At 39.0% G+C, this 13,951-nt stretch overlaps 1 protein-coding gene across 1 annotated transcript in view; it reads left to right on the top strand.

Annotated features, from left to right (window-relative positions):
• dock11 (dedicator of cytokinesis 11) overlaps positions 1–13,951 on the top strand; it is a gene marked incomplete at its 5' end in the record, with an annotated part of 61,932 nt that extends 47,981 nt beyond the window's left edge. Inside the window, 10 exon segments of the mRNA XM_035675575.1 lie at positions 1,741–1,798; positions 2,653–2,759; positions 3,328–3,450; positions 4,673–4,786; positions 5,528–5,674; positions 6,104–6,314; positions 8,549–8,739; positions 9,005–9,105; positions 9,250–9,388; positions 13,829–13,951. Of these exon segments, the coding sequence (XP_035531468.1) occupies positions 1,741–1,798; positions 2,653–2,759; positions 3,328–3,450; positions 4,673–4,786; positions 5,528–5,674; positions 6,104–6,314; positions 8,549–8,739; positions 9,005–9,105; positions 9,250–9,388; positions 13,829–13,918 (1,281 nt within the window).

Here is a 13,951-nt window from a genome sequence, read left to right as displayed (position 1 = left end):
TTAAGGACGTGCGTCGGTGGAGGGAAAATTCCAATGTGCGTCGAATGCAAAATAGGAATTATACAAGCGCCAGTGTACAAAGTCAATTGCGCTGAGTGCAAGATAGAGCCCTTATTGTTTTTTGTTTTTTCGATTCTCTAAATAATGCACACCAACAGGACATGCAGGTCCAGGTCTGGCTGTTTGATAACATAATCCGGTTTTGCCATTATTACATACCGAACTTTAAGTTTAATGAATAATGGTTCGAAACACAGAAGGAAATGTTTTCTTTAGTGAAATGCATACTCCCCTGCTGAGTGGCAACACCAAAAGCAAACAACAGTGTTCAAAGTAAAGAGAAGTGTTGGAGGTGGATTCCTAGAAAGATCATTTTCATTGGCAAGGGTTGGAATTGAGATTTCACTACAATAATACCTACATAGTTTACATTGTTATACTTCTTGGACCTGAGCCCCAGACTGAATAACAACATACCACAATACAGTAGTAGAGTATTTTCTTTTGTCAGTACAACATTTACAATGTTTTTACAATATCAGACATTAAACAGAGAAGTCAGGTCAAGATATGTCATTTTGTTTTGGTGATGCTACAACAAAAAGTTTATTTCTGTTCACTAAGAAATAAACACATCTATGTCAGTGTAAACAAAGGGAGACTGAAGTTAAAAGTTCAAGTTTATATAACTATATTATGAACACTTGTCCATTCACAATGCTTGATTAAAAAAAAATGTTGGGTAGGATAATATAATGCTCTACTTTAATCGGGTTGTAATAGCAGTGAGATGTTTTATTGAAGGAAGACTCTCTTGTTCCTCTCCGGAAGAAAGTCAAAGGTCAGGATGGATGCAGAGATTAAACCTGGGTGGTCCAGCTAATACGCTGTTAGCTTGAGTTCAAGTGCATTTATTTATTTAACCTTTTTTTATTACAAGCAAGGCTGAGGAGTTTTCACGGACAGGGAAGACAAGACGGCAGCGCAGCAGAGCTATCCTAAAACATTTGATTTGATTTGTTTTTGTTTTTATTTATTCGTTCATACTTGATTTATTATTGTTACCCTAGGGTTGTCTCCCATGAAGGCGGCCATGTTGAACCACTATGTTTCTACAGTAGACCAGAAGGGACAAACCAAACTTTAAACCCCAAATCCTACACAGTGGTCCTTTAAAGTTTGTTTTTATTTTTTGTTTATGTTTTATTTGGTTCTGTTTGTTTTATTTCACTTTTTATTCTGCTGTAATTATTTTATTCATTCTACATAATTCTTTAACAGTGCTTGTATAGAAAAAGAGAAAAATAAGCATTCATAAAAATATATGTTTCAGTGAATATTATGTCACTTTTGGGGCATACTTATCAGAAAAGCAGAATCATCTCCATCAGTCATTGTAAGTAAAGTTAAATATGCCTATGAGTATAAGATACGGGATACTCTGGTTTGACTGTAGGAATAAAAACAGATGAACCTTTTACTCTTCCTCTTGGCCAGTTTGGATTGTGGGTATGATTCACAATGTGAAAAATGTACAGTTGAACTGCTAAACACAATGAATTCTTTACACTCCCAATATATTAGTCATAGGGATGCACTCTAATGACCTTACAGTGACTGCCAATATTACGATTAGAGCTGCTGACTGCGATTTCACTTTCATAAAAAGCTGCACGTTTGTACTTTTGGTGCTTCTGCAACAAAAATGTTGACTGTTTATTGTTGTTGTTGTCTCCACAGGCAGCCATGTGTTATGTTCATGTGGCAGCACTGGTTGCAGAATACCTGCACAGGAAAAGTAAGACACTCCGTCCATCTACACACACACACAAAATGCTATTACCTTTAGTTGTGGCTTACGCATATACTGAAACTGAACACCAAGCTGTTAACCACAAATATTAGTTAGGTGTGGAAAGACTGTGGCCATGTCAAACTGTCACCACAGTTCAGGAGTTAAATTACATTCTTAACCGATACTATCAGGACATGGCTAGAGCAAGTACATGCAACCATACAATGCACCTATCCTCGTCAGCAAACATGCACGCTCTTTGCGGTGTTCTCCAGGAAGTCTGCACTGGTGATAAAAGACATGCTAGTTAGTTCACCAACTGTTGTTAGATACAGCACGCAAACACTCGACAGACCTAAACTATTATACCAGCACAGTGACATCTAACAACAACAAAGCCTCACAATGCAGTATTTTATTTTTTTTTATGGTCATTTTTATCTAATGCAAAACCTGCTGTCAAATAGTCCTGTAAACAAATGTGAGCTGGTGTTTATTCTTGGGGAATGCCAACGGACAAAGATAATTTGTGAGGTGTAACAGTTGGCTGACAGCTAATACTGGTGTCTCAAAGAATTTGTTTGTTGTCTAGACCTGGCAGCAGTGTGTATGCGTTGTCTGTCATCATAATGTATTAGGTAGTCACGAGCTGCCAAACATGGGCTACTATTTTATCTTTCTCTGCAACATGTGAACAAAACAGCTCCTCAAAAATAGGTAGAATGTAACTGTACATATTGTCATGCCTGGCACAGATCAGATTCTCACTGTTTTCAGAACCAAATGCTGAGAGACTTATGGACATTTATGTGAACCAGTTTATTTGTTTTACCTCGTCTTTACTGTTCATTTGTTAGAGCTGTTCCCCAGCGGCCTTGCAGCTTTCAAGAAGATTACCCTGAACATCGAAGAGGAGGCCGCCATGAGGGAAGACACCGGAATGCAAGATGTCTATTACACAGAGGTGCTGCCTTCTGCGCAGGATTTGCTTTCTTACACAAGACATTGTGAAGTAACAAAAATAACTTAGTCAGTAGGGTCAGTAGTTAGTCAATCAAGAAACCTCGATCTGAACTCACAAACAACTACGATTGTCATTAAATCTGACTTTTTTAAGGCTGGTATTAAAGCTCAATACGTTTTTTTTTTTTTTTTGGTGTGTGAAAGGTCAAGCCCTGAGCTAACCACAAATATCTGGTCTGTTTCATAATACTTAATCAGGTTGTAATTTTGATAATTATTAAATAAAAACTGCAATTTCCCAGCTTGACTGCAATTTCCTATCTATAAAGGCAAAGTTCATGTATGCCTCCTTGTGTTAAGATGAGATTTAACATTTGAGAACTTTGGCCTCTTTTGTTTCTATTTCTCTAAATAAAAATATATCATTTCTGTAACAGTACTGTAAGTTATCAGCACTAGAACTGACAAATCTAAAATGTGGCCAGCTAATCCTAATATGAAACCTTATTTTGTTAAAATCACTTTGGAAAAATCTGTCCATCTGCTCTTCTGTCTCTACCCCTTTTTAGGAAGTCTTGGTGGAACACCTTGAGGTGTGCGTGGAGGCACTGTGGAAAGCTGAACGCTATGAGCTCATCACACACATTGCCAAACTCATCATCCCCATCTATGAGAAGCGGCACGAGTACGAGGTACTGTTGTAACATCCCTACACTCAGACAGATGCGTAAACATACAGCCATTGTTTCTTGCCTTTCCTTGCAAAGTGATTTATCCATGTCCTTCTGCTTATGAGGGTCGAGTAATCACACCTATGTAAGGGCTTTGGTTTGTAGAAAGATTTTCTTGATGTAAATACTTTTGTGTAAAGTTTACCCGATTTATTTTCCACCCATCGTTTAACTCCTTGGCTTTTTTGACCTGTTGACTTGTGCTCACAGGATCAGCATCTGCCAGCAGGTCAAACGACTGGATTGCTTGCGACCACATAGAGCAGCCACTGTACTTACACAACATCATACCAGTTTGACTGTTCCAACTGCATATTTTTTCTGACCTTTTTGGAATGCAACTTGTTGTCATCCCGTGCTTTTAATAGTTCTTCCTTGCTCTAAAAAAACAACATCAGGGTGAGGGAAGTGGTAGCAACATTCCAACCATCCAATCTTTTTCTTATCCTGCTCAGGGCCACGGGGGCCTTCAACCTCCCTGCATGCACTGAGCCACAGATGTGCCAGTTTATAACAAGGTGTACACCGTACAGGGCTGGGCAATATATAAGTATTTATTTTTTCCTACTTTTAAAGGCTGCATTACAGTAAAGTAACGTTCTGAAGTTACCAGACTGTTCTAGCTGTTCTATTATTTGCCTTTAACGTAGTCATTATATCCACACTACTGGGGATTATTTATCAAAAATCTTCATTGTGCTAATATTTTGTGAAAGCACCAATAGTCATCCCTACAAAATTGTCACAGTATTGAAACTGATATAAAAAATAACGAGGTATCTGATTTCGCCCAGCCCTAATGCCGTGTTTCCACTGCATGATACTACAGCCTGACACGACTGACATTCTCAAAAGTTGTGGATAGTACCTGGTACTTGTTTTGGTATCACCTCGGTCATACCATGAGGTAGAAAATTGAGGAACATTTAAAGCGTCTTGCTCTGACACAATAGTGCTATCATTTTCTGTAACTGGGTATGATAATAATAAGTAAGCTTAAATAAGCTCCAGGAAGAAAACCACAAAATTATATAATACCGTATTCTTGCTTGACTTGACATCATCTATGTTTGTTGGGACGTTACATAACTGTAATGCTTGTGCTTGTTTCTGCACGTCCTGCTCAGTTGCTTTAGTAAACAAAACAATCCCAACTTTTATTTTTTTTATCTTGTTTTCCCAGAAACTAAGCCGACTTTACGACACTCTGCACAGGGCATACAATAAGATAATGGAGGTTATACAATCTGGCCGCAGGCTGCTTGGGACGTACTTCAGAGTGGCTTTTTACGGACAGGTGAGGTCAACAAGCAGGGGCTCTTTTTATTTAAGTGCATTTGCAATGATGCAGATCAGGTGTGCACAAACAGGGAGGGGCTTTCTTGAAATGCACCTGTGGAATGCAGAGCCGTGCTGTACGCAAAAGGATTGGGAATATAAATTGAATGGGTGTGGTGAGGAATCACTCACCTCTCTGGCGATTAAACTATTTATATTACCATCATCATATTTGCTGTATCTCTTTGTTTAGAAAACTACAAGCAATGCTTAATATTTTGCAGTAAAAAGTATTGTTTCTAAGTTTCTAAAAATTTTTAAACATGGTACTTTTTTTAACAATGCAGGAAAAATGACAATCATAGTAATAATAAACAGATACAGATCCAACAGAAATAGTACATCACATCTCTGATCCAGTGTCCATAGATTTCACAGTGCCATCGTTTAATGTTGTAATGGCTGTCCTAACACATCTCAATCCACTTGTTTGGATAGCCCAAGCACATGTTTATGAACACTCTGGAGATGTTACAAAACCCCTTCCAGTGTTAGAAATATGGACATTTGTTAAATGTTGCTTAGAGCAGTTGTTTGGGGACCCCCATGGGTGTACTTGCATTTGTTCTATAGCACATCTTTACAATGATATTAGCACTTAGTTGAGATTTATCACTGAACCAAATGGGTTCTTTTAAGGCATATTTGCTCCAGCACACTTCAGATGCACTATCTGACTGTACATCTGTATTTTGCACAGGGCTTCTTCGAGGAGGAGGACGGGAAGGAGTACATTTACAAAGAGCCCAAACTCACTGGCCTGTCCGAGATCTCTCAGCGGCTGGTGACACTCTACGGGGAAAAGTTTGGGCCGGAAAACGTCAAGATAATTCAGGACTCAAACAAGGTGCAGTAGATAAATGGAGGAAGGAAAAGGTGGGAGACGTTTGGAATAAACATTCTTGATGTGTGTGGTGTTTGACCTTAAATGGCAGGTTGCTACATTTGTTGAATGCAGTCCTTTGCTCTTGTGTTTATTTATTTAATAGCAGTTGTTTATCAAAAGGTGGGAAATGTTCAGATTCTCTTCCATGGAATTATTGTAAAGCCTCAGTTGGAAGGTTCAAATTGGATTTATTTGACTGGTTTCATTGTGTTGGCATCAGAAACTTTTGTGGTCTGTTGAGGTCTGAGAATTGGGATATTTTATTTCCCTCCCGAGTTTTAAGAAAATTATAGTTGCTTTTGGATTCATCATTCCTCAGCAATCCGTTTTCATGTGGATTTAAGCCTCACTTACATTACCCGACTCTCTGACATGATTTCTTTCCCACAGGTAAACCCCAAAGACCTGGACCCCAAGTTCGCCTATGTCCAGGTGACGTTTGTGAAGCCGTACTTCGAGGAAAAGGAGGCACCGGAGAAGAAGACTGACTTTGAGAAGTGCCACAACATCAACCAGTTTGTGTTCGAGACTCCTTACACGCTGTCGGGCAAAAAACACGGCGGTGTGGAGGAGCAGTGCAAGAGGAGGATCGTTCTCAAAAGTACATGACACACCCTCGTTCACAAACACTTTGCTGTAAAGGAAAGAACGCCTGTTATAGCTGATAGCTTCATCAAACCTGCTGGATAAACTTCATACAGTCTAAAGTTAAAAACCAAACAATTAGACAAACTATGCCACATTAATAATACATTATTCGTTGTTATCACATCAAAGCAAGACCTCAGTTTTCCATCTCATCCATTTGAAGTCATAATTACTGCACAGCCATTGCTCTGTATTGTGTGCAGTGCTGTGACCTCCTATAGTAAACATTAAAACAGCTGGTTACTGTAGCAAGTGGCAGCTGGATGTCGGGATCGCTCCAGCCACACCCTATTCAAGTATCTCCAGTTTATCTCCTATCGTTGACCAGCACCCTTGAGCGATGTTGCTCTCTAGCTAAACTAATACATGTACTTCTCATAGTGAACATACACTGAACACGCTGTGGAGCAGAAAATAAACAACTGCTGCTTTCGCTCATTCTGCTGCTTGTTTGTCAGGGAAACAAATATTGTGTTGCCACAATTGCTACAGAAACCTTTATAGCGTGCTTTTGTTGCCACATTTGTTGCTTGCCCATAGGGCTGGGTATCAGTACTCAACAACTGGAATACACCAGGACACTGTCCTTCTACAAACAACAGCCCTTCTACAAACAAGTGAAATATTCAGAAATATAATCCATTTTTCTTGTATTGAGCAATAGAATCTGCCAATGGGGCAAGACAGTTTTGCTTGGCTAGAATTATTTAAACTAGCATGAAAATCTAGCCACTGAAAACTCAAAAAAACTGGGCCTTAAAACTCGAAAATAAATGCCAAAAATGTAAGCAAGTTGTGCTTACATCCATGAAGACGTAGTTATTTAAGATAGATTTTCTTGAAATTAGTATTTTGGTCACTATTGAGCTGAATTTAAGAATGTGTACCTTAATCTAAGATTAATGATTAGCAAAAAAAAACAACATTTTAAATAAGTGACTTTGTCCTTAATTAGGTCACCAGAAACTTCTTATTTTTATCATTTTTTATTTGAACAATTAAACACTAAACAGCTGGAACAAGACTACTTTCTCTTAAACTGAGAAGTTGTGCAAGTGGTCTTGAAATGAAGAAAATAATCTTGTTCCTTTGCTGGGATATTATGTAAACGGTTTTTGTAACTGCTTACTGGTTCAATATAGCTCAATATTAGCTGTAATATCTTATTAAGACAGCCTGTTCACACGGGACTACTACCTGGGACCTCAATGTGATTTAGTTAATTAACCCCACCACGTCTGTGTTTCGTGCGGCTCTGCGTAACAGTCTGTTACTGATCTGACGTTACCTTTGCTGGTACCGTCGGGCCTGCGGAGCACCGTGCACTCCTCTATGCTGCCGAACGGCTCGAACATCTTTCTCACATCAGTGTCCGTCTGCTGTTTTCCCAGCATGCCCACAAACATCAAAATGCTGTCAAAACTCTCATTTATAATTGCCAATGCAGCCTCCATAATTCTCAACCGGGAAAAAGGCAGAAAAAAGGCGCGGAAAACACAAAAAAAAAATTCAAAAACAACCCCAAATCACAGAGGATGCCGATTCGCAGGACAATATTGTCAATGACTTCGTGTTTGGCGAAATATGGTCCAGGTATGCGGTGGATTTTACTTTACAAAATTACGGACATGGCAGATTTGCACGGGACTCCACAATTATTACAAATTACATGAGGTCCCCAGGTAATACTAGTCCCATGCGAATAGGGTTTAAGAGATATATTCTTAATACCAGATTACTTTTCTAATGCGAAACATGCTTAAGAAGGTTATTATTCTTTTTAGACAAAAATAAGACTCATTTCCAAGAAATAAAGCTTATTTTAGTTTCTTGGGATTGCTTTTTTGCAGTGTAGTATTGAAATTTCTCCAGTCAACCCTTTTTGTACGCAGATCTAGAAAAAAAATGTATATTTGCATGCTAACAGCCAATTACTGCAAGCATTGTTTGATTTAATGCGATATGTGATTGGCCCACTACCGCAGCTTACAATAGCAGTTACATACAGTCTGTGGTTGCGAAGTGTGATTCCTATTTTCAGGTGCTTATACACTAATGAAAACATACCTATGAAAATCCTAAATGTTGCACACTGGATCTTTAAGAAGCACATGTCACCTGTGTTCACCTTATCTCGCTGTTTGTTATATCAGCACATATGATCCAGACAGTTTTTCTTGCCCTCAGCTGCCAACACCTTCCCGTATGTGAAGAAGCGCGTGGAGGTGGTGGATGAGAAGAAGGTGGAGCTTAAGCCGGTGGATGTGGCCATAGATGAGATGAAGGCACGAACAGCCGAGTTGACCAAACTCTGCTCCAGCCAGGAGGTGGACATGATCCAACTGCAGCTCAAACTGCAGGGCTGCGTCTCTGTGCAGGTAAAGCTTTCAGCCAGCCAGAGACACGGCGGAGTGAAAACTAAACACACTTGCTTCATGGCAAATCCCTCGCTTTTATAACTGTTTGTTGGTCAAATTTGACTACACATCCAATTTTTGTAAAGAAGAAAGATGAACTTATGTCATTGCACAAAACTGGTCTGTGGTCATGAGAAAGCACAAACTGTAGGTGCTGATTGTAATCAGTGTGCATACTGGTGAGAGTGTAAGAATGCTTAACACTTCCAGGCATGTTTTGCTACAGGTGAATGCAGGTCCAATGGCCTACGCCAGAGCGTTCTTGGATGACAGTAAATCCAACCAGTCTGGCAACAAGAAAGTAAAAGACCTCAAGGACATTTTCAGGTACCTACTGAAAACTAACAAAGCTGCTTGATTGTCATTTTAATTTTTCTGTGGGTTTGTCTTTAATGTTGTCGTATAATGTTGTTCCATCTTTCAATTATTTACTTGTTATTAAGTTTGTTATTTTGTTTTTAATAATTGCAGGCGTTTTGTCCAGGCTTGCAGTATAGCTCTGGACATAAACGAGCGTATAATCAAAGAGGACCAATTTGAGTATCACGAGGGCCTGAAGGCCAACTTCAAGGAAATGGTAAAGGAGCTATCTGACATCATCCACGAGCAGGTAATGTTTCTTTTTCTAGGCGTAGCCCAGATAACTGTAAAATTTTGATGGTGTGTCTCTCTGATGTCTTTGACAGGACCATAGCCCTTTCACAACACACCCAGAAATCAGTGGGTGGTTTACTAATTGTGCTGTTGGTCAGAGGTTGCTCTCAAAATCAAACACGGGCCTCCTGTGTGGCAAATCAGAATTCTGCCACTAATAATAGCGAATCCTGTCCCTTATCACTTTAACCATTAGCACCATTCTGCCTGTGTGTGCATTTTATTCGTTGGAGGATGTTGGAGTATGTTGGTCAGTTATTTCATTTAATAGTCTAAAAAAAAGAATTCAGACATAATCGCTCATGTTCATAAAAGTAAGGGTCAGTTCACTCAGTGTAATAAAGTATTCTCTCATTTACCTCTAGTGATATCTTACCATACAGATAGTTCTGGTTTGATGTGTCCAGAGTTGGAAGTATCCGTGAGTTTTTTTCTAACACAGCGGAGGTTGATAGATTCTTTGAAAGAAAAGAGACTTTTCTTTTGTTTCTACTGTAGGCACCATAAACAAAGTTATCTGTAGTGTGGTGGTTGGAGGCAGTAAAGACAGTATGTATCTTAACATCTCGACAAAATAATACAGAAGTATCTGCATGACTAGATACCACTAGAGGTAAGTAAAAAATAAGGGGGGGATTTCTTGTTGTCCAATCAGCATATTACTGTTGCATTAGTTCCCACATGTCCAGACTATGTATCATGGAGACCTGGAAACTGTTTAAAATGACCAAATATTCTGGAATGTTCTTTGTTGTCCTGGAAATATTAGTAATGCACCGCCTACATAAACCTAAGTGTGATTTTGTTTGAAACTCAACTGCTGACAAACTGTACTCAAAAGCGGTTTTACCAGATGCAAAGTGGATTTGAAATTCTCTTATCTACATGCATACAGCACCAAACGTCTTATTGCTGTGGTTAATAAATACATGCAAAATGATCACGACGAACAATTTCACTTTCTAGAATCAGATTCTGTAAAATGAAATAAATTCTACCTGATTTGAAGCTTTTCTTTCGTTTCCTGATTATAGTCAGCCATGTAAAAGGCATGTTAATGACATTATCACATCATACATGAATCTTCTTTAAACTTCTGGTGTCCATTGCCAACTAAAACTAAACACATACAAAAAAATTTTTGTAATACTTTTTGATGGGTTGCCATTATTTCATTGCGTCCATAATTACTTTTAGCAGCCACAAAGTTGAAGTTCATTGCACTGCGGTTTATTTTTACGACGTGTTTACAATGCAGATTATAAAAAGCAACGAGGAGAAAACCTGAGTGAACCACTTTTAGGGGCATGAACATTACTGACATAGAACCATTAGCACTGCCTTAACCACTAGTTGGGTTTCATAAATATGAACTCCAGCCTTGCCTGATGTTTCTAGATGTTGTCAATAACATAACATTGGGTGTGATTCTTAATGTGATTCTTAACTTGAAGTGAGTCATAATGATTTGCTGAGTTAATGTAACGTCCAGGAATCATTGAAAACTGAATTTCCTCTTGAACATTTCCGGGACTGATTCCCAGTGTTGCACGCTCAGCTGCCCCTGTTAAGCTTCACTGGTCAAAAACTGCTACTCACAAAATAGATGGATCCAGCTCAGTACCTGGAGAAGTTACTGTAACTTCTGTAACTTCAACATCATTTTGCAATCACCTTTTCAACAGGGACATGGTTCAGTGCTTTCTGCTTTTTATGGTTGTGTACTTTGTTCTCTGAGCGTCAGAGGAATGTGTCACAGCTGTATTGCAACACAACCACCACGTCTTGGTGTAATGATCGTCTTAGATGTGTTATTGTGTCAGCTGCTCTGATTTTACCAAACTAACTGGTCTTACTCTTTTTCTCCAATGTGCTGACCTTTAGCTTTAAGGAAAAACAGGTAATGTGATCATAAAGTGTGTTCAAGCTCCACATTGTCTTTTATGTCCTTGTTTGAAACACATTCATTGTGAATTTGCACCTTCTCAGTTAAAGACATTATGACATATAAACATATAAGTCTTAAGTCTTCCTCCTGGACATGAGATGTATCCTACTTCATTGTAAAGGCCTCAGGCTTCTACATCCCACTTGAAGTTGAACACTGCACCAGCAGGTGTCAAGAAAAGAGAATTAATCAGGCAAAAAAAGCATTTCAATGGAAACAAGACATTCAGGGGTTGAAGGTGGTTTGTCAGATGTGGTAGACATTTGGCAGACAAACTTTTTAGATCACAGAGACACATGAAAATGTATTTCCTTTTTAGATTATGGCCAACACAAGCACCACAGATGGTGTTGAAAACAATGCAAATGAGACCAAGTCATTATTTAAATTCTGCGTGAAGACACAGTAGTTTTTTTGTCAGGGTTGGAACATGTGCATGTCAACCTATAAAAACTACTTCCTGGTAGTAGAGTTATTTCTAAAAATAAACCAGAAGACTGACAGATATCCACTTCTTAGTGTCAGGTTATGCAGTTGTGGTTTTAGAAGCTGTCCACTAGAAAATGAAAGAAGTGAATGTTTTTTACGGAGACAGCCATGAATGGAAGCGGGGGTCATTTCCTGCTCATAGAGGTGATACAGAAACAACAAAAATGAGGATGTTGAAACAACAGACAGCACACTAGAAAAAAGATGATGATTAAACAGCTGAATCATATACTCGAGCATTTCCCAAATAAAATCCAGATATAACTAAGATATAACTCATATATCATCAGGCATACAAATAAACACTCAGCGTTGAGTCCAGTAGTCTCATTGTAAGCAAACACCAGACATTACAGAAGTAGAATTTCAGAGATAGATCTTCATCCAGAGTGCTTTGTAATTTTACCAAAAGTCTGGCCTTTCTCAGAAATGTTTAGTTGAGGTCTGGTTACTGTGAAGTCTCACATCTATGGGAATGTGCAACAGACTTTAGCCTGGTTTTATCTAGGCTCAGACAGAGCAGGGGCGAATGCCCACTTACTAAAAAACATGTGACCACTTAAAAGTGCCTACATCTATTTGAGTGTGTACACCAGTGTTCATGTTCATGACTTATAACCAGCAAGTCTGAATCGAACAAAACTCCAGCAAGTATAAAGAACTTAATGTGAAATGGATACGTTTCAGCTTGTGGCCTTTATCAGATGATTTTCTAACTAACTTATAGGCATTTTTAAGAATGTGTATTTTTAATAAATGTTTTTTTCAGCCATTTTATATTTAAGCCACAATATAATCTCCATTTAATGAACCTTTTTAAAAAGTGTTAAAAAGCAACTGAAACATTTTTTTTATTTTCATTATTAAATGCGATGTGAGATGAGGATGAAATAAATGAAGAAACATTTTGTAATTGCTGCCTGACTGGCAACCTGTTCGGTCCTTCAGACGACGTGTCAATGGATCATTCTGTGCGACAAGCGACATGATGTGTTACACAAGCAGTGTTAAATTAAACCTGCCAAGTGTTGGCATCGCTCAGATTAAATACTTCCCTCTGGGCTTTTTAATTGTAATGACATACATACATACACCACAAAAGAATGACAACGCTTGAGTTAATTACACTGAACAAAATTAGAAATGCAACACTTTTGTTTTTGCCACCATTCATCATGAGCCGAAACAACCGTGTAGGTTGGATTAGATATCCTCGGAAAAGAGAGAGTGCTCACAACAACAGATGCTTGACCAGATGGAACAATATCTGGGATTCATGAAATTAGGCCTTGTGTGGTTATCATTAGAGAAAGTCTTATGATCTTGAGTTCAGGCTCATGCGTTATGGAATGCCGCCGCGGGCAAAAAACAAAAGTGTTGTGTTTATAATGTTGTTCAGTGTAGTTAGGAGGAGTGCAAGAAGTCATGGACAATTTACTATACATTTCTGCTGCAGGAACAGCTGTTGGTTGGAATAAATACAACTGGCACTATGAACTCAACTTGCCACGTTGGTAACCTGCTGGCTAGACCTCCCTATCGCTCTGCAGCGATTCTAACAAAATAATTATCTAAAGAATTAGGTGTGATTATCAGCTGCCACAGTGGTTGACCATGCAAGGCAAACCAACACAATTAACAGACATCAGAGAAATACTGATAAGAATATAACAGAACATGTGTTGCAAGGACAGCGGGACAGCAATAAGGAAATACTGTGTAGACTGTGTGTGGATGTATTGTTCATATTTATGTTTGTTGCAGTTGTTAAATAATAATAATACTTTCATAGCTTTGTTTTATTTCATCCCATTACACACTCTTACTGTACATTCAGCTGGTCACATCCTACCTGCCCATGCAATTCAAACAGTGTGTGTGGTTGTTTGGTGTAAGTGCGTCTGACCCCTGCCCCTCTGTGAGAACTGACATCCCGCCTGTGTTTTGCTTTGACACCAGATCTACCAGGAGGACATGATGCGCTCGCTGTTACAAAACTCCCTCCATGTGTTTCGTGCCATCAGCGGGACGTCCACAGACCTGGGCTGACCTCTGTACCGCCGGACCTCCCCCCCCCCCCCC

This window comes from Morone saxatilis, unplaced genomic scaffold (assembly GCF_004916995.1).
Source record: "Morone saxatilis isolate NCDOM2014 unplaced genomic scaffold, NCSU_SB_2.0 Contig4, whole genome shotgun sequence".
Taxonomy (NCBI): Eukaryota; Metazoa; Chordata; class Actinopteri; family Moronidae; genus Morone; species Morone saxatilis.
This window is presented reverse-complemented; position numbering and strand designations above follow the sequence as displayed.